Genomic DNA, 21,485 nt, shown 5'->3' on the forward strand with positions numbered 1-21,485 from the left:
CTTATCAGGATTTTTTCTATTTTATTTCGAGAAGGCTCTCTAGAATATAGAAATAAATGAAAGACTGGGTTCATTAATGTCATATGAAGTAAAAGTGCATGTGGAATCCAATATATACTTTATCTATACAAAGTATTTTAGTGACTTACATTTTTTCCACATTCTTACCCTATATAAAGTTAAAAACCGCTTACACAAATTAATTTATTTTTTACCCGGCTTTTCCATTAGCTGCAGTAATTAATTAAAACGATCAATGTGTCGATGGTATAGTGTGTAGGGTTTATATGGTTTAGTATTGACTACGACTTTCATTAAATGTGTGTCACGACAAGCTAGTCATCCTTCCGGATCAAACTGCGAAGCCCGCATCCCCGAACGAAACCGGATATTGGACGAATTGATGCTCGAATCAAATATTAGAAAGCCACTTACCCCTCAACTCTCAACGATATGATACCCCATGTATAACTATTATAAATTCATGTGTACGATATGATACCCTATTTATAACTATTATATATATACAGTATACGTACGTATGTACAGTGTATATACATATATGTATAGCATATATGTATAGCGATAATACTAGTTCAGTATTTCTCTATTCGCCAGCAGTAACCGGCAAATGGACGATTATCTCCGCTAACGATCTGCTTCACTGAGTAAACCCCCTATAAACGTATACGGTGTTTGAAGCGGGAAGCGACGAGGTTGAAGATGACTGAGTGCTTCATTTTTTCTGATTTAATATGACAAATTAACGTGGGTTTATTTTATTTTCAAATCTGTGTATTCATTTGACAATGCTGTGGCGGAGACACATCTCACCTGATCCTCTACATCCGTAAGATTCGCGATTCAGCAGGAAAGTAACAAACAGTTTGTATTGCTCAGGCAGTTGATGATTTTAACCAGTGGTGGAGAATGTGTGATCTCGTACACAGGAATTTATAAATACAGGTGAGTTTTATTTTTGTGTGTATGATATATATGTCCACATGCGTCGTTTTTGTATTTAGCATTTATTTACATTTACAAGTTTTTTATTTCAAGAAACATCAGTCATTCATTTCCTATCAATTCATTTCATTCTTACCATTCATTTATTCATTCATTCATTTAGTCACTCACTAATTCATCCATTCATTTCGTTTATTCATTATATTCGTTATTCTCTCACTCACTCACTCATTCATTCATTCATTCATTCATTCTTTCATTTCATTTCATGTATTCATTTCGTTTCATGTATTCATTTCATTTCATGTATTCATCTATTTACTCACTCATTATGTTAATTCATTCGTTTCTTTATTCATTCGTTCAATTGTTGGCTTCTGTTATTATTGAAGTGAAGGTATGTCCCCTATAAACAGAATCTATTTAATCCTCAATTCCCATTCGGAAGATAGAATAAAAAAAACATTGAAAATGACAAAACGACAGATGTATTGACATAAAGGCATGTGTAAATATGATATGTGTCGTAAAGAAGGGCGAAAGTATGAACAACGGGTACGTGGAAGTATGACAGTAATGTACGTGGAAGTATGACAGTAAGGTACTTAGAAGTATGACAGTAATGTACGTGGAAGTATGACAGTAAGGTACGTGGAAGTATGACAGTAAGGTACGTAGAAGTATGACAGTAAGGTACTTAGAAGTATGACAGTAAGGTACTTAGAAGTATGACAGAAATGTACGTTGAAGTATAACAGTAAGGTACGAGGAGGTATGACAGCATATATTTTTCATTGGTGAGTTGTGTATTTCGAGAAATATTCAAGACTATCTCATTCATTCATTTTACTCTCGCACTCATTCATCCATCCATCCATCCATCCATCCATTCATTCAGTTTATTCATTCTATTGTTTTACATTTGTTTCGAGGATAGTAAACACGTCAATGAAATTGACAATACGTCATACGAACTGACAGAAAGGCAGGTGTAAAAGTATTATATATACCGCGTAGGAGGGTGAAAATATGGTAAACAGATGTTAATGAAAGTACGACAGATAGGTAAATTTAAGTTTGACAAATACATGCACGCATACATAACATAATGGAGACACGTCTTTAAATGACCATATTTTTGCATATTAATAGGAATTAGAACTGAATAAAACTGAATAAAACAAAACAAAACCAAGAAATGCCAATGAGATATCGACTCCATTCACGTGAATCTTGTTGAATCCAAAAATATATTTTCGTAAAAATGGCCATCAGAAAATTCCTTATTGTAATGTAGCATATGAAAGAGTTACTTTGTCCGACCCCACGTGATGTTACTTTGTCCGACCCCACGTGATGTTACGTTAAACATTTACTGCTACATTTAACTATTCATAAAAAGTAGCAAATTACCTAACCAAAATATAATTATATCGTTATGATAACAAAACTTAAAAATTATATAAGTTCCTTTTCAGATTGATTCCTGAAGCGATGATGAAAAGATGAATTACTAAAATACCATAGGAACTAATGCACTTCGTATTAATGCATTTTCTGGCTATATTTCCTTAAATTCTTGACTAATGCATAAAATGTGTCTTCAAAAGAATGCGCCAGTATTTGTATAGGGAAATATGAACACTTCCTCATATTAGAATGCAAAATATGTTTGTTCCGTGCAGAATGTAACAATGGGATTGGTGCTAGTAAAATGTTTACATATTTCTAGTACGAAAATAGATAAACAAAAACAAGTTGCTTATAGGAGCGATATCGCACCTTCATGTAGAAAAGTGTACAGGTAGTATAGGCGATCTTTGAGTTTGCGGATTGATTTTGACAGATTTCCGTCTACACACCGCAAATATATCAAAGTTATTTTATCTTAACAGTTAAATCAATCAAGATGATAGTTGAATATAAATAATTCATATAGATATAATGAATTGATTTTTTCTTGACTACCCTAATATATATATATATTAGGGTCTTAGATCAATCCGCCTGAAGAAGCCCTAGAAGGCAGAAAGGCCTAGCGGACGATCTGAAAAAATTGTTTTTATTCTATATTTTCCTTCGCAAGGACTTAGTTAGAATTAGTACTGCGCGCGCTTCAGTTACGCGCTGCATGCACGCGCTGCACTCTTTAGATAACATAGTTCAGCATAATAACCAGTTAACACAATATCTACAGTGCATATTAAATAATTAACATGTTATGTAAGTAATGCAATGTAAATTTATCCATATTACACTATCCGGGTCTCGTTTGTTATACATCAAATATGTAAATATAATTTATTGACGTACAATAATTGAAAACATTCACTTTATCAAAACAACCGTGTAAACAAATTAATGTTCGAAAAAATAAATACTTAAGGATCACTGTCCCACTGTCGACAAATAAATACTTAAGGATCACTGTCCCACTGTAGCAAATAAATACTTAAGGATCACTGCCCCACTGTAGCAAATAAATACTTAAGGATCACTGCCCCACTATAGACAAGTAATTACTTAAGGATCACTGTCCCACTGTAGACAAATAAATACTTAAGGATCACTGCCCCACTATAGACAAATAAATACTTAAGGATCACTGACCCACTGTAGACAAATAAATACTTAAGGATCACTGCCCCACTGTAGACAAATAAATACTTAAGGATCACTGCCCCACTGTAGACAAATAAATACTTAAGGATCACTGCCCCACTGTAGACAAATAAATACTTAAGGATCACTGCCCCACTGTAGACAAATAAATACTTAAGGATCACTGCCCCACTGTAGACAAATAAATACTTAAGGATCACTGCCCCACTGTAGACAAATAAATACTTAAGGATCACTGCCCCACTGTAGACAAATAAATACTTAAGGATCACTGCCCCACTGTAGACAAATAAATACTTAAGGATCACTGCCCCACTGTAGACAAATAAATACTTAAGGATCACTGCCCCACTGTAGACAAATAAATACTTAAGGATCACTGCCCCACTGTAGACAAATAAATACTTAAGGATCACTGCCCCACTGTAGACAAATAAATACTTAAGGATCACTGCCCCACTGTAGACAAATAAATACTTAAGGATCACTGCCCCACTGTAGACAAATAAATACTTAAGGATCACTGCCCCACTGTAGACAAATAAATACTTAAGGATCACTGCCCCACTGTAGACAAATAAATACTTAAGGATCACTGCCCCACTGTAGACAAATAAATACTTAAGGATCACTGCCCCACTGTAGACAAATAAATACTTAAGGATCACTGCCCCACTGTAGACAAATAAATACTTAAGGATCACTGCCCCACTGTAGACAAATAAATACTTAAGGATCACTGCCCCACTGTAGACAAATAAATACTTAAGGATCACTGCCCCACTGTAGACAAATAAATACTTAAGGATCACTGCCCCACTGTAGACAAATAAATACTTAAGGATCACTGCCCCACTGTAGACAAATAAATACTTAAGGATCACTGCCCCACTGTAGACAAATAAATACTTAAGGATCACTGCCCCACTGTAGACAAATAAATACTTAAGGATCACTGCCCCACTGTAGACAAATAAATACTTAAGGATCACTGCCCCACTGTAGACAAATAAATACTTAAGGATCACTGCCCCACTGTAGACAAATAAATACTTAAGGATCACTGCCCCACTGTAGACAAATAAATACTTAAGGATCACTGCCCCACTGTAGACAAATAAATACTTAAGGATCACTGCCCCACTGTAGACAAATAAATACTTAAGGATCACTGCCCCACTGTAGACAAATAAATACTTAAGGATCACTGCCCCACTGTAGACAAATAAATACTTAAGGATCACTGCCCCACTGTAGACAAATAAATACTTAAGGATCACTGCCCCACTGTAGACAAATAAATACTTAAGGATCACTGCCCCACTGTAGACAAATAAATACTTAAGGATCACTGCCCCACTGTAGACAAATAAATACTTAAGGATCACTGCCCCACTGTAGACAAATAAATACTTAAGGATCACTGCCCCACTGTAGACAAATAAATACTTAAGGATCACTGCCCCACTATAGACAAATAAATACTTAAGGATCACTGCCCCACTGTAGACAAATAAATACTTAAGGATCACTGTCCCACTGTAGACAAATAAATACTTAAGGATCACTACCCCACTGTAGACAAATAAATACTTAAGGAGCACTGTCCCACTGAAGCAAATAGATACTTAAGGATCACTGCCCCACTATAGACAAATAAATACTTAAGGTAAATACTTAAGGATAACTGTCCCACTGTAGCAGATAAATACTTAACGATCACTGTCCCACTGTAAAAAATAAATACTTAAGGATCAATGCCCCACTATAGACAATTAAATAATTAAGGATCAATGCCCCACTATAGACCAATAAATACTTAAGGTAAATACTTAAGGATCACTTCCCCACTGTAGACAAGTAAATACTTAAGGATCAATGCCCCACTATAGACCAATAAATACTTAAGGTTCACTGCCCAACTGTAGACAAATAAATACTGAAGGATCACTGCCCCACTCTAGACAAATAAATACTTAAGGATCACTACCCCACTGTAGCAAATACATACTTAAGGATCACTGCCCCACTATAGACAAATAAATAATTAAGGATCACTGCCCCACTATAGACAAATAAATACTTAAGGATCACTGCCCCCCTGTAGCAAATAAATACTTAAGTATCACTGCCCCACTATAGACAAATAAATAATTAAGGAACACTGCCCCACTATAGACAAATAAATAATTAAGGAACACTGCCCCACTATAGACAAATACATAATTAAGGATCACTGCCCCACTATAGACAAATAAATAATTAAGGAACACTGCCCCACTATAGACAAATAAATAATTAAGAATCACTGCCCCACTATAGACAAATAAATAATTAAGAATCACTGCCCCACTATAGACAAATAAATACTTAAGGATCACTGTCCCACTGTAAACAAATACATACTTAAGGATCACTGCCCAGGGTTCGAATCCTTGGTCTTGTCACGCGAAACATCTACACGCAGAACATTTACTGATTATTTTTCATGTTTGTGATTTTTTTTTTTTATAAAAGCCATGCAGGGTATGTTTTTCTTTTCAGAAGGGACTTGTCATTTATAGTTATGCTGGACTATTTACACGTGTTGGCAGTGGTACGGGAATCAATATATATGTACACAAGTGTGGCTCTATTTCCAATATGCGTAGCGTAACATTACAATCAGCTTACCATTTACAGGCCAATTCACTGAAAAGGTTCATTTAGCAGGAACTTAAGGTATCTTTGCACCAAGCAGTGATCAAGTTGGCAGAATGTCAGCGAAACTGTCTGGGTAAGAACATCGGTTTACATAGCGGTGACCAGACAAATCTAGCAAATATAGAATTATAAGTTCTACACACAACAGGATCCACGGGCAACAGTTGTAAATATTTATATATTATAAATTTCCCCGGGTTTTAGAACTCAAAAAGTGTTCTGCTTTAAACCTATAGTGATGTATATACGTTAACTTGAGCAACAAACAATTAACGTCAACACACATGGTTTAACATCGGAGCCCATCGGATTTACTGGGAAACATTATTCGGAACATCTCGCCCAAATTACAGTTCCTTCCATCGAAGTTGACTGAATCGGCCGAGGTGTTCCGAATTATGTGGTGCAGAAAACGCTTGTCATTTGGAACACAAGGTTCCACCCCTGTTTTGTTAGAGAGGAGGTTCCCTTTGTTGTTATGTCTACCAAGATCCAGATATAGTGTTTGTCCTTGTGCGTTGACGCTGGGATGATTTTTCTTCTACTTATTAAGAGGTGCATCATCAATTTAAAAAAAAAACGTGATGTAATGTACAAATGAAAACAAATTGATATCCAACACAGTTTTAATCAATCTACTTATACTTAGATCTATTTCTGGATAGTTATAGTACATGCATGAGGTAGCAAACGAACACATTAATGAACATCCTCGCTCTAACTGGCATTGCAGACGGTATTTGGGTTACATCGGCGCCCCTTATATGCGGGGGTTCCTACTCAAGGTTCGGCCTATCTTTGAAGTCATCCGGTTAAACTTCTGGTTACGTGGACGACCTAGGAGAACATGAAGTGGGTAAATAAATAAAACCTATATTATATGAGGATTTTTTAAATCACACTTCTGATGAAAAAAATAAGCTTGAGGCCGGTCGTTCGCAGTGCTGTTATGTTAGCAGTAATTAAGGGTAAAAAATATCCATTAGCGATGTTATCGTGAAATATTTTAATTGAATAGTACAATATATGTGTTTTGATTCAAAATTATCACGAAAGGCAGGAAAAATGTAGTTTTGTTACAAAAATGACAAAATGTCTTAATTGTAATGCTTTATTTCTGAACAATTTGGCTCAGCAGGACACTTCTTGGTTTAGTGTGTATAAAGTTCAGGTCATGCGCAGAACTAACTTCATTGTCAAAACGACCATTTTCGCTGATTGGCTGTTCAGGCGGTTACTGTATTTATTGTATCATCAATTTGGTGGCAATCCAGTCGATAAATAGTTTCAACATACGACCGGTATTGATTACACCTGTTGTTCAAACGAGTATAACAATCAACTTCTTCATACGTGTAATATAAATCTGACTAGACACCATCTCTTTCTTTATAACACTTTGCTATATGTAAGCAGTGATCGTACATGTATAACGTCATCCTGTTTTCAAGATCGCACGCATGCGTCGCTGTGGTACATGTATATACGTATGTCATGAATGTAATTGAAGGTTTATTTAATTACATCACCATTTACACACGGGGAACCTTTTAAATAAATTCGGAGACTTTGCAACGTGTAAAGTCCATATCTTCTTATTTGCATGTAGGTACATGCAATATTAAACTTAGTTTTCATAAAACGCCAAATAATGCACACACAATCGGCCGTTTAGTGCCACAAATGTTCTTATAGCTAGTTCTTTTATCACGATTGAAGTTATCTCGTTATTACGACTTAATTATCTCGTTATTACGAATTAAGTTATCTCGTTACTACGATTTAAGTTATCACGTTATTCGTCTTTCGTACTTCTCCGTTTCGAAATAGATACATAATTCCAACTCGCTCTTTAAGATGCTTACGTCGTAATAAAGAGATGACTTAATTCGTAATAACGAGATAACAACAGTGTCGTAATAAAGAGATATATTAAGTCCGAATAACGAGACAGCGTAGCACGTAAAAACGAGGCAAGTTAAGTCGTAATAACGAGATTGCTAAACTCGACATATGGAGATTCATGCTGTATATGAGTGGTACACTGTGTTAATCGACTTTCGTAGATAACCAGCATCTTTCCCCGTAAAATCATAACATACGATAAATGATTGGTTAATTAATATAGGTTTCCATGGAAACGCGGCAACCTCGTGGTGCGTAATAGAACTACTTCAGATCTAAGGGAATCACGCTTTCATAGGCAACGTTTAAATGGTGAAATAGTGTGGGTATCTGTACTCATAATGCAAAAGTGTATGTAGAGGGTAGTCATGATACATTTCTGCTATACAACAGGTGAAGTCTAATAGTCTTATGGTAAACACAGCTTGATTTTTTCCGTTTGAACTTATTTTGTACATGTATGTAAGTTACGGCTTTATCAAAAACTGTTCAGAAAAAAGTCACAAATTAGTAAACATGTGTTCCTTCCGTTTATTATGTGACGTCACGCGTAGTTTATTGAAGGTAAATAGGGCGAGTCCTGCCATGATGGAGTAACCAACTGTTTCATAAATGCAAGCACCTGTGCAAAAAAATAAGTTCAATCACTTACAGCTTAATTACATTTAGTTAAGATTTTGAGAAAGTCTTTTGTTCACTGTTAGATCACCACACTCTATTAATAGTCTGGTCACTATCATAAGGTTGGGGCATTTATAGAAGCCAAAACAACATAATCGCATAACACCATTACTTCACTATATTTATCAACGATTACATGTACCTACATTGTATACAACAACAACGAAATTATGCTGACAATCATTTAAGCAACATAAAAATTGTTAAGATACATTTTTTAATGGTATTTACTGACGTAATAAGAATCACGAATAGTCGCAGCGGGTTCGAGGCCGACTTGGGGCAATCGAAAGGTCCTTTCCGCAGGTCAGTGTTTCTCCGGTTACTCCGGTTTTCCCCACCACAAACACGTGGTTCGACCTTTAATGACCATAACTGTTAATTAGTAAAAGGGCGTAAAGCACAAATAACCCAAACAAACAAAATAGAGAAGTATGCTGTTCTTCATCGGCTCTACTGTATTTGTCCTGGTCTTGGTGATCGAGACTAAAACAGTCCCCCTCTCTTTATCTACTTGACCATCATTTCCTGTTCATTTGAACCGTACTGACCAAAGGTCAAAGATCTCTTAAAACGCTAAGTGTTCTGGCCCGAGGTGTAGGAAATATGGTGTATGGTTGAAGTCCCGGATGTACCGAAAGTATTGTCAGCTTAATATGTAATTAACAAATTAGTACAAATTAAAATGTTTTAAGATAAAATATCTGGTTGTTTAATTGGTTAATTTTTACTTCAGATAATGTTGTTTATTATTTAGTTGTGGTTATAAATTTCGTTAAATATTATGAAATAAAGAGTCCTTAATAAGAATATTTTTCCTTATCTTGATATATATATGCATGAACGGGGATACTACATGTAATCAATAGAACAAGAAAAATCAGTTTCAGTTATCGAAAACATGATATATTGGTATTTGATAGTTTTTAATTCAACCACTAATTGCATTTTAAGTTAAAATGTATAAAAATCACGGAATGGGTCGACGAACTATGTTGGAAGGTCAAGCCGTCTTATAAATTCGAGCTACAATCCTGTATCTAATTTCAATTTATATAGAGTATTGTGTTGAAATAACTAGCCAAAGCGCCCTAAAGCGCCGCCACTCCGCCTATTATGGACATAGACTGGTGGTCATGATCAGTGGTCAGTTCATGATCACTGATTGTGTCCGAAATCAAAGGACTAGCCTATGGCTACATTTTATAACCAGGCACATCTATAGCTATTGACCCGTACCAAAAAATAGAAATAGTGACGTCATCATTGATAGAAACGAGGTATTTATACAGCGTCCCTTGTAGTGAAATGTAATTAGTTTCGTGACTACGTAATTAAAATGGTCATTGCAATTCGGAGACTGTATATAATAATTTAGTTGATCTGAACAACAGGTAGTTACGGCATTGTAAACTTGCGTTTTTGGCATGTCGCAACTGTGACGACACGTGGTCAAAGGTCACTTCGAAGCACGATCGTTAAATCGCTATTTTCACAAACCAATCTTTTTCAGGACAATTAATAATATACATATTATATGTCACCAATGTGACGTCATATCATACACAAACATACAACATATCATTTTCACGGCAGGTTGGTTGTTTTTGTTGGTATTTTTTTGTACAATACGTCTTGTTATAAGCTGTGGTCAATTAAGGTCGAACCAGATTTTAGTTGTGAAGGAAAACCGGAGTACCTGGAGAAAAAACCACTGACTTGTGACCAGTACCTGGTGACTTCCCCACTTAGGCCTCGAACTAGTCCGAATTATTCTGACGTTTTATCAACCTTTTTCATATCGGTCTGTCGTCGATTAACGTCAGAACTCCGGCCCTCTATAATATATGCGGGAAATATGCGACCCGCGCCCGGAGCGCACTTCAAACTGATATTTTAGAAACAAATCGTCACTTTCACACACATGTCGCACATGGATCGAAAGACTGTGTAAAAAGACTGTCTGTTACTGCGTGACTGCTACAAGTGTGTGTGTAAAAAGACTGTCTGTTAATGCGTGACTGCTACAAATGTGTGTGTAAAAAGACTGTCTGTTACTGCGTGACTGCTACAAGTGTGTGTGTAAAAAGACTGTCTGTTACTGCGTGACTGCTACAAGTGTGTGTGTGTAAAAAGACTGTCTGTTAATGCGTGACTGCTACAAGTGTGTGTGTAAAAAGACTGCCTGTTACTGCGTGACTGCTACAAGTGTGTGTGTAAAAAGACTGTCTGTTACTGCGTGACTGCTACAAGTGTGTGTGTAAAAAGACTGTCTGTTACTGCGTGACTGCTACAAGTGTGTGTGTAAAAAGACTGTCTGTTACTGCGTGACTGCTACAAGTGTGTGTGTAAAAAGACTGTCTGTTACTGCGTGACTGCTACAAGTGTGTGTGTAAAAAGACTGTCTGTTACTGCGTGACTGCTACAAGTGTGTGTGTAAAAAGACTGTCTGTTACTGCGTGACTGCTACAAGTGTGTGTGTAAAAAGACTGTCTGTTACTGCGTGACTGCTACAAGTGTGTGTGTAAAAAGACTGTCTGTTACTGCGTGACTGCTACAAGTGTGTGTGTAAAAAGACTGTCTGTTACTGCGTGACTGCTACAAGTGTGTGTGTAAAAAGACTGTCGGTTACTGCGTGACTGCTACAAGTGTGTGTAAAAAGACTGTCTTTTACTGCGTGACTGCTACAAGTGTGTGTGTAAAAAGACTGTCTGTTAATGCGTGGCTGCTACAAAACATGTGGATTTCCCAAATTGGGATGAAATAAATTTGAATTATCAATTAAAATGTCTTGTTAAAGTGAGAAATGGCAACGTCATACATAACTCGATTTGAATAAAGTTCTGGTCATACTTGATTAAATACAGGTGGATGCGTGAATCTAAATTACTTTCCTTACATGTATAGAAATATATTGATAAAAGAGGGTGGATACATATTTTCTGATACAGAAGCGTTTAAAAGCAAATAAGGTCATTAAACTGATCATGAATTTGTTGAAGCACATCCTACAAATAAGAGTAATCTAATGGAATTTCTCATCTATGAGATATCCGGTTGCTTTTCTTGGTACCTAATCATTTGAGTAAGGGTTTTTTAACCGAAATACGAACATGAAATATTCTAAAAGTAACTCATTGACTTACAGGCCCTCGAAAATCTTTAAACCGGGTACAGAACATCTCATGACGATCGTGTCTGAAAATGGTAGATTGATCTGTGTAAGGTTTCGGATAATATGGTGTTCACAACCTTACACACAGTTCATAAAGCGTGTTTTGTATTGGCGGGTCGTTTACGACACTTTCTTCAAGAAAAGTCTGTATTTTGTGGCAGACAATTTCTTTATTGTTTTATACTAAGCTTTTTTTTTTTTACCTGGATAGTCCTTAATTTGCGGTAGTAGATTATTAGCACTTTCAAGCAAATTAACACTTTCACATGCATAGGCTTTACGGTAGACTAGCGGATTGCTACATTTACCATTTACACGCAATTCATTTTTACAGCAATCGGGGACCATCGGCTCTTTCCGTAAAGGGGCGTCACACACGACCGATGTACCTCGCCGGGACTAAACCGGAGCAAAAAGGGCTCCGGCGAGAAAGCACATAAAAAATCAAAATTGACCGTAGCATTACCGATATAGTACCAGCGTCCCCGTTGTGATACCGTGGTTCTACTGATGTAAAATTCTATGTGCATCCGAAAACATACCACTTTTCTGTTACCTCATCAGTGTTACCGAAGCGCCGCCGATGTTAAACCGATATCCGAGGCGCCGCCGTTGTTCTAACATGTACATGTGCCACCGTTGACCGGGGGTACATGTATAGCGGAGTGATACCGTTGACCGGAGGTACATGTATAGCGGAATGTTACCGTTGCGCTTCCGATCGATGTTACTGTAGTATATCGTTAGTACATTGGCGGCGCATCAGAACTGCTTCGGTGGTATTCGGTAGTAATACGGTATCACATCGGTACCGGTTCTGTTCGCATTGAGGACACCGGAGAGTCGCCGATCCATTACGGGGCGCTATCGGTGCTCTACCGACATTAACGAAGCCATAACGGAGTACTACCGATGTACTGCCGTTGTGGTCCCGTTGCAGCGCAACGGCGGATTTTTTTTAGCATGTTCAAACAATTATACCGTCGCCTGCTGTTGCTAAATTTTTCGCCGATGTCCTGACGATGTCATTACGATGAACTACCGTTCATAGCGATGTGATACCGTTGCGCTGCCGTACTAGTAGCGATCCCCGAACCTTGTGCTCCGACGACCCAAATCGGCTAGGTGAGACAAGACCTTAAACGAGAAAATACAAAAAGTGCCGATGGTTTTCGAATGTATCGGATAGCAGACATTTTATCAATATAATTGATTTAAACATATGTTATGACAGAAGCAACGCAATTAGATTGGGCACAAATTATTACCACAATATTGACGCCCTCTCCACAAATAGAGACAAACGAATTTAAATTTTAAAAAACAACGAAGACGCACACAACGTATTTAAGTTTTGTTTTACGGTTGTTTTCTTTGTTCTTTTGCTGGTTTTAATTAAAAATATCCACATTTCTAATCAATGCCACTTCCAAATCTACGGGGAAATGATGGTTTTCACAAAGTAGTAAATGAAGGGTATAGTCAATGTTAATGTTTAGTGAGTGTAAACTTTGTTATAATGCTCGCCTTTGACGAGGAAAGTTTGTACAATTGAAAAAGAAGCGATATGCATCCTCACACGGGTGTCAACAAACCAAAACACCTATCAACAGAGCCTTATTTTGTGGTCTGAAATTGCAATGGTACACATAATAAACTTCAAAAGACTACTTGGGGATAAACTACATTTCAAATGTATAGCTAGCATGGCTAATTGAATTCTAGGGTGTTATCTTGGGTAATTAAACTTTCAACCAAGATTACATCCTTTTCGAGGCAGTCTCGTTTTTTTAAATAAATGTTTTAAATGTTTATTCAGCGGTGTGTGAAATAGTGTGACATATATACAACATACCACGTAAGTTCCCGTTTTATCTGACACCGATCGGTGAACTTTGCATTAAAAACGTATTTAACTGGTTTGATTATCAATGTCATCTGTCGTTTTTTGGAATATAAGCAGGATATGATTCCATTTGTTGATACTTGTAATTGTAGGTATTTACTCCCGTCTAAAATGTTACTGGTGTATGTGTTTAGAAGGAATGCTTATCCTGGTTACCAGTGATTTGTTTTCTAAACAAACAAATTTGTTTGTAAGCAATTATGTAACTGCAGCCAATAGTAGACCCGGTGACCCGGTACTCAGGCGAATTCAATGACGAAAATATATGTAAATGTGTCTGTGTTTTCAAAGTTTTCAACCTCTTTAAGTTTGGAAGTGTTTTGAAAGATATACCAACTCTTCACTGGAAACGTGTGGTGCGCGGAAGCCAAGTGGTTAAGGTGTCTGACCGCCGATAGCTACGATAACTAGCCCTCCACGTACAGTATCATGGGTTCTAGGCCTACGTGGGGCTGTCACCAGGTACTGGTCGCAGGTCGGTGGTTTTCTCCGGGTACTCCGGCTTCCCTTCACCACCAAATCATGGTACGTCCTTGTATGATCCACGTGGGTCATTCGCTACTTCTAGCGATATTAAATACGCTGTTCAAGTAATAAGCCATCCTCAAAACTACTGTGGCTACACTCACTATACGTTCATATGATACTTCATACGAAAGAAAAACACCCAGAAAACAAGGGGCAGAAAATTCACCCTGATTGACACCAATCCTTTGTCAATATCTGCTGATATGACGATAGACATATGTTCTGTATGATAGACTGAAAAAACTGCCTACATCAGAAAATTTTCAAGTAATGATCCTAGCCAGTTCGCAACTCCACAATTGTGATAGACTCTGTTGCCATTTTGTCAAAACAAACATTATGTCATAAGTTTCTATATCTTCTTTTAATTTAAATGAATTTTATTGCATAAATACTACACAAAAGGATTGGTCGCAAGTTATTACTACTTATCAATGTCCTCTCCATAATATTACAGTATACGAGTCAACATCTTTAGATGGCACTATATATTGACCTGTATTTACGCAAACCATTCACTACCAACAATAAATCTTTGAACATGCTTACAAACAACTTCGTTTGATTTTATATCTAACGAAATATCACCAAACAAAAGATTTTCTAATGTAATATTGGTATACCATATTAAATATTGAAACATTGTATTTCTTTGTACATAATACATTGGAAAACAAAAACTAAAATGTTTAGCGTCCTCCATATGAAGTGCTATCAAGCACTCTGCTATCGATGGGATATTTCCGATCCTCTGCGAATTCCTGCTTTAAGTTCCTGGCCAGTGCTCGTTTACGTCTGTTATAAAACCTTACAAAACTTAATACTGATATCAGTGAGTGAGAGCTGTAATGGCAATAAGGTAAAGTGGGGAACGCAAGAGTAGTTTCTCACTTCAAAGTCTCATTTAATGTACGTAATAAAAAGTTTACGGAATGTGAATATACCCATAAACATTTGTGTTGTTTTGATTTATGTGGCTGATAAAAAAATATTGATATTTTGTTGGTTTTTCTTATTCTCATAAATATTTGATATAATGGATTCGATGACTACTACTTTTCACTTAATTCACATTGTTACGTGTTTTCTTCTTAAGGGTACATGTATATGTCACATTTTCACATATGCCACTGATATCTTTTATGTAGCGGAACTAGACTTGGTCGATCGTCGGCGACCGGGTAGATCGGTTGGCAGAGCATCCGTCTAAAGTTCGGTGGGTTCTAGGTTCGAATCCCGATCTGACCGTGAATTTCTCTTTTTCCTGTTACAATTACGGTTATGGTTTTGTAAGAAAGTCCCAATCGGGAACCGACGCCACTTTCCGTAAACGAGAAAATAATCAATAATGTTTTCGTTTACGGAAAGTGCCGACAGTTCCCAATTGAATAAGTTTTAAAAGCTTATATATTAGTCTATGATTCTGTTTATGTATATCGTGTTATTTGTATACCTTAAACCTGGAACAGTTTAGTTGACCACTTCACAATATTCATCCATGACATGTTTTTAGGGGTATCGTGATATCGACCACTTTCTGAATCGTTAACGGTAGGTACTTTCCATTTCTTATTTACGGAAGGTGCTGACGATTCTACTTTCTAAGACTAATATTGACAAGATGGTAAATTAATTAACTAATCATCATTTTCTTTCTTTTCCAGGGACGAGATGGCGTCACCAAATACAACAGAGAACAAACTAGTTCCGGTGTGTTATCAATGGATGCAGGACACCTTGGACAAACCTGACGTCACACTTGTCGACATAAACAACAAACTTATCCTACGCTTCATTGGGGGTATCACCTTCCTCGCCATCATTTGTATCGTTGGACTCATCGGGAACAATCTGGTTATCTTCATCTACTTTCGACGTTTCCGGAAGTCAAACTACCGGATATACGTTCTTTGGCTTGCCATTCTTGATATTGTTAACTGTACCGTCAGCGCCCCTCTTGTTATTATATATATGTTATTTCCGGTAACATTTCCGTCGGACATATTTTGTAAAGTTTTTCGATTTATTTTGTACTTCCTGTCGATGATGTCCACTTCCGCTTTGGTTGTCATAGCAATAGACAGATGTCGGAAAGTTTTACATCCACTTCGACGCCAGATATCGACAAATCAAGCGAAGTTTTTATGTTTTATCAGTGTGATTATCTCTCTTGCACTGTCATGGCCGGCTCCGATTCTGTTCGGACTGAGTGACGTACAAACTGGCGTCCCTGGATTGACAGGTTTCCGGTGTATTACAGCCAACAAATACAAGAAGACGTTATATATGATACTGTATAGCTCAGTTACCTCCCTTTATTTTATAGCCGTTACTACCTCACTGATCATTGTGTACACTCTGATTGGTCGACAGATATTTAAACATAATGTCTTCCGGTCAAGTATGCGCAAAATGTCGTCTTTGAGCACAGACTATGATGATTCGCCGAGGAGAGGAAGTAAAGCATCCTCTAATGGCTGCGCAAACTACAGTGTGCGCAAGACAACGTGGACATTGGGCGTTGTGACAATAGCGTACATATTAAGCGCGCTTCCTCACCATGCGCTGGCGTTATTGTATTTTCTCTCGAAGGATTTAGACTGTAAACTTGATCTCCTGGAGTCCCAGTTTTATTACACTTTCATATGGTCGTACTTCGTTAACAGTGCCATCAATCCCTTTATCTACGGATTTAGAGACAAGAAATTCAGGAAGGAAGTGAAACTAATTTATAGCAAAAGTTAAACAAACATGTACAAAAAAAAATGTGCATTGAATTGATTCCAGTATTCATAGAAATGGACAGAATAAACAATATAATATATTGTTAACATCCGGGCCACCAAGGGTAACTAATACAAGCTGAAATAACCTGTTTCATAATTGTTGTATACTTAAGAAGTATAAAATACTCTAGTGTATGGATAAACTATTGTAACTCAAAGGAAAAAATCCAGGAAATTATCTGGACAACACGAATGCACCCAAAATTAGTTTGTGTATATCTATAGCAACGGCGAAGTTGCATCAATGTATGTTTTTTTTCTTTTTATTCATTGTACCACGGAATTAGATTAGATCTAAGTCCGTGATTGTACTAAGTTTTAGATTTATTGTTTTGAGATTTATTAAAACCTGTTGGACAGGAAATCTCCAGAAAAATTACAACAAATTTTGTTTTAAAAGGTGACTCTGTCCTTTGTCACATAGCTGACTGACCTTTGTATAAATTCTGATCAAGATAAAAAATAAAATGAGTTCGGCTAAAGAGATGACACTGAATTGGTTTGTTGACGTATTTCTATAAATAGTTACAGTAACCTTGACCTTTGGATCCATGTAACACAATTTGACAGATGTATTATCATAATAAATCATTATCATAAAGCTTGATTTTATATCAGAATCTGTTTGGAAATAATGTCGCTAGTGATGACGCTTTAGAAACAGTGACCTCGACATTGGAACCATAAAATATCAACGCATTCCATAAACTCTTATTACAATTCGCTAGGAAATTACTTAAGAAGAATGTGGCCCCCTTTGAATGGCAGCACATAAAACATTTTCTACCACAATACGATGTGTTATTCCACTCTTAGATCATTGTATAAACACGCTGACTGTTATATAAATAGGAGTTATATACCACACGTGGTATATGACCTACACAAGTTTTGATTGGTCGAGAAGATGAACATTCACCGGGACGACTTTTTCCACGCGCTTTTTGCCACAATCTGGTTTTTTTACGTCGTCTGCTGTCAACATTCGACAAATGTTGGTGACTTTATGATGTTATGCGGAAAAGGGGGTTATTAAGGCAATATTAAGAGAAAATGATACTTAAAGAGTTGATCGCTAGTTTCAGGCAAAATTGCTGCAGACGCTCAATATCGTTTCGACGTCACACCGTCGCGTTTCCAGGTCGTGAAACCAAAACAAGATCTGTCACAGTGTCGGAAAATATTTCGTTCTCCCAACGTCCCGTTATCGCTATTTGGACGGTCTGACTATGGCTGAACTGTCACTATAAACGTCAACCGAAGAACCGTCACGAAGAAACGTAGGCCTATGGTTTTGGACATTAACAGCGATAAGTTCGTATTTGTCACTTGGCGGGAGGCAGACTTCGTACGATATGCTTACGCGCATATAGTCCGTGTTTAATTTATTTAAATTAATGCAATACTGCTTCTCCCAATATTTAAAGTCGTTCATCTATTATATGTTTTCATGAAGTCGTTGCCGAAACATTAATTTTGACAATTTGACTTTTTTCATATGGGTCATATCACTACGCCAGCCTTGTCAACAAACACATGTGCGTATGTTATTTCCGACTGATCATGAGATTGTGGTAGAAACAGATCACACGACTCGTGGTTGTGGATATGGTATTTATTTCACTCTCGTTAGTTAATTTACAAAAGTTACAGAAAGACACTCACTAAAGCTCGTGTCTTTTGTAACTTTTGAAAATTAACTACCTCGAGTGAAATAAATACCATATTCAACAACCACTCGTTGTGTAACCTCTATATATATCACTACTGCCCTACTATCACCGATTGAGGGGTGGGCTTATCGAGAGGACAATGAGATAGTATCCAATTGGCATGAAACATAGACTAGCTCCAGTAAAATGAATTTACGAATGAAAACTTCTCGTTACATTTTTGATCGTACATGATTTTACTATTTAGTTTAAAGCGGAAATAAAAGTCTTGTCTTGAAATATATAAAAAAAAAATATACTTTCACTGCAATCAAGTGTATTTTAAAAGTGTTACGTTTTGATTTAACATATTCTATTAGTGGAACAAACAGATAGGGCTAAAAATATTGCATCATTACAAAGCATATTCGGCCATATATTGTTATTTAGTAATAAAAAGCCCATAATTTTGATTTTAATTATTGCAAATTCCAAAAGGACATAACCTTTCAGAAAGAGGTTTAAGGAAAGAATAACAAAAAAGTTGAATGAAAAGTGTCATTTTACGTAAGCTTAAGTCTAGGGCTGGATTCGAGGTAAAAAAATATATTTTTATTTTAAATAAAAGCATTGTTTTTTCTAACATCACTTCCATGTAACAGCTCATTTGTGTCAACCACATGTATATTTCAAACATCAATAATTGAAATAAGATTACGCCCTTGTATGTCACAACGAAGAATGATTTGTTTCGTTATAAAGACTTCTACTACTCAAATCAGAATTCACAACAAGGTTTAATCTAATCACAGTGGGTCACAATTTCAATTTAACATGTATACCTTCCTATAACTTCCTAGGTTGAATATTAAGTGTCCTTTCGTCAAAAGGTAGCAGGTAGTGTTTGTGTTTGTCAAAAAGTTTGGAAAATTGCAGTTTCAAAAGAAAGACAGCGAAAGTGATGATCGTAAAGCCGAGTCTAACTTGTTGCAAGAAAATACAGCTGTTGATTAAACAAACTGTAATAGAAATCCCATGTTTGAAAACCGGTAATTGTTTTAAATTTGTGAAGTCTACAATTCATTAGTTTGTTTTGATTAAAAATACCAAAGAAGGTTACCGTGACACAGGCAAGAGGTACAATATGTATGGTCGCATAAAATGCTTCAGACTCAATATTAATGTATAGTGGAGGATATTGCAAGTAACATTGGAAAGATCAGGTTGTCTCCCTTTTGTTTCTTCAGGATTTTTTAAAATCTTTTCCATCTGTTTTCATATACAAATAAAATATACTGATAAAAACCATGTGTTCGTTCAAACGTCTTTCTGTTATATTGAATGCTGCTGATAATTGAACTTCCTGAGGTGAGTTATCATCACTTTCGTTCTGTGCATCCCTGGAATTTGACATGACAGAATCGAAGGATCTTCGTTTAATATACACCTTATTTTATTTCTTTTTCATTTACAGTATGACGTAAAGCAATACACAATTATTGAAATTGGATTTGGAAACAAGTTTTACAACTTATGTAGATCCATCTCCAGTGGAGGAAATACATGAGATTTGAGGACCACATGTTTTATGACTATAATATTTGAGAACAAAATATGCAGCAATGCGTTGAGTATATGAGTACAAACGCAAAATAGGGGGGGATAGGATAGGAAATAGGGAAAAGAAAATTGCTCTGATTGTAAACAGTTAAGTACAGGAAGGATGCCAGTTCAAACGACAGGTATATATGGTAATACAAGAAAAACTCATTCAAATCTTCAAGAGCTGATTATGAAATTTTGAGTACAGGAAACAATTAATGCATTTTCTTCATCTGACAACTCATCATCGTCAAACAGCGGTAATTTACTTGAAATTGGACAATTTATCTCAGTGACGACACGTACACGTAGTTGTGAAAAAGGCGGCAGTGTAACAAATAATGTTCATTTGTCTCGTTATTTTCCATACATGAAAACATGGCTATCAATAAGGCTCTTCCTTTGGTTGATCTGTGTTGTGTTTTACGTTCTATTAAAAGCTATGGCCATTTAAGGATGTGGCTGATTTTTGTGGTGGAGGAAAGCCGGAGTACATGGAGAAAAACCAGCGACCTGCGACAAGTACCCGGCGATTGCCACACGTAGGCATCGAACCTACTCTTCGTGTGGCAGTGTAACAGTAAAATTAACAGACTCAGAAGTCAAGTGTCGCTCTTTTGTAATCTTCAAGGGACATATTTCAGCCTAGTGATTGGTCAGGGTGTTTTTTTATTTGAAACTAATCGAATGGCTTATTGTGTGCCTTGAATTTTGTCATGACATCATACGGAGGTGCAGTGAATAAAGGTGAGCGTAACCCATTTAATATCGGTGATGCTGATACCGATTTTTATCGGCTACATACATGTACAAGTATGTGTAATTTTCGGGTTCTTTGCTTCGGTTATAGGACGCCAAAACATCCGGAATTTGACAGTTATTCCTTGTGAGTAAAAAACCCACTAAATTACAAGTAAACAATTTTGACAATAGACAATCTTTGGAAACGAACGCACCTA

The 21,485-nt window shown here is 36.6% G+C and overlaps 1 protein-coding gene across 1 annotated transcript; it reads left to right on the forward strand.

Annotated features, from left to right (window-relative positions):
- The first annotated feature begins 452 nt into the window (after positions 1–452).
- LOC110465835 (cysteinyl leukotriene receptor 2-like) lies at positions 453–18,118 on the forward strand. Its single transcript, XM_021521943.1, has 2 exons — positions 453–966; positions 16,151–18,118. The coding sequence occupies exons 1-2, from the start codon at positions 908–910 to the stop codon at positions 17,229–17,231; spliced, it is 1,140 nt and encodes a 379-aa protein (XP_021377618.1). The 5' UTR covers positions 453–907; the 3' UTR covers positions 17,232–18,118.
- Positions 18,119–21,485: the final 3,367 nt, after the last annotated feature.

The sequence above is a fragment of the Mizuhopecten yessoensis genome, unplaced genomic scaffold (assembly GCF_002113885.1).
Source record: "Mizuhopecten yessoensis strain PY_sf001 unplaced genomic scaffold, ASM211388v2 scaffold11101, whole genome shotgun sequence".
NCBI lineage: Eukaryota > Metazoa > Mollusca > Bivalvia > Pectinida > Pectinidae > Mizuhopecten > Mizuhopecten yessoensis.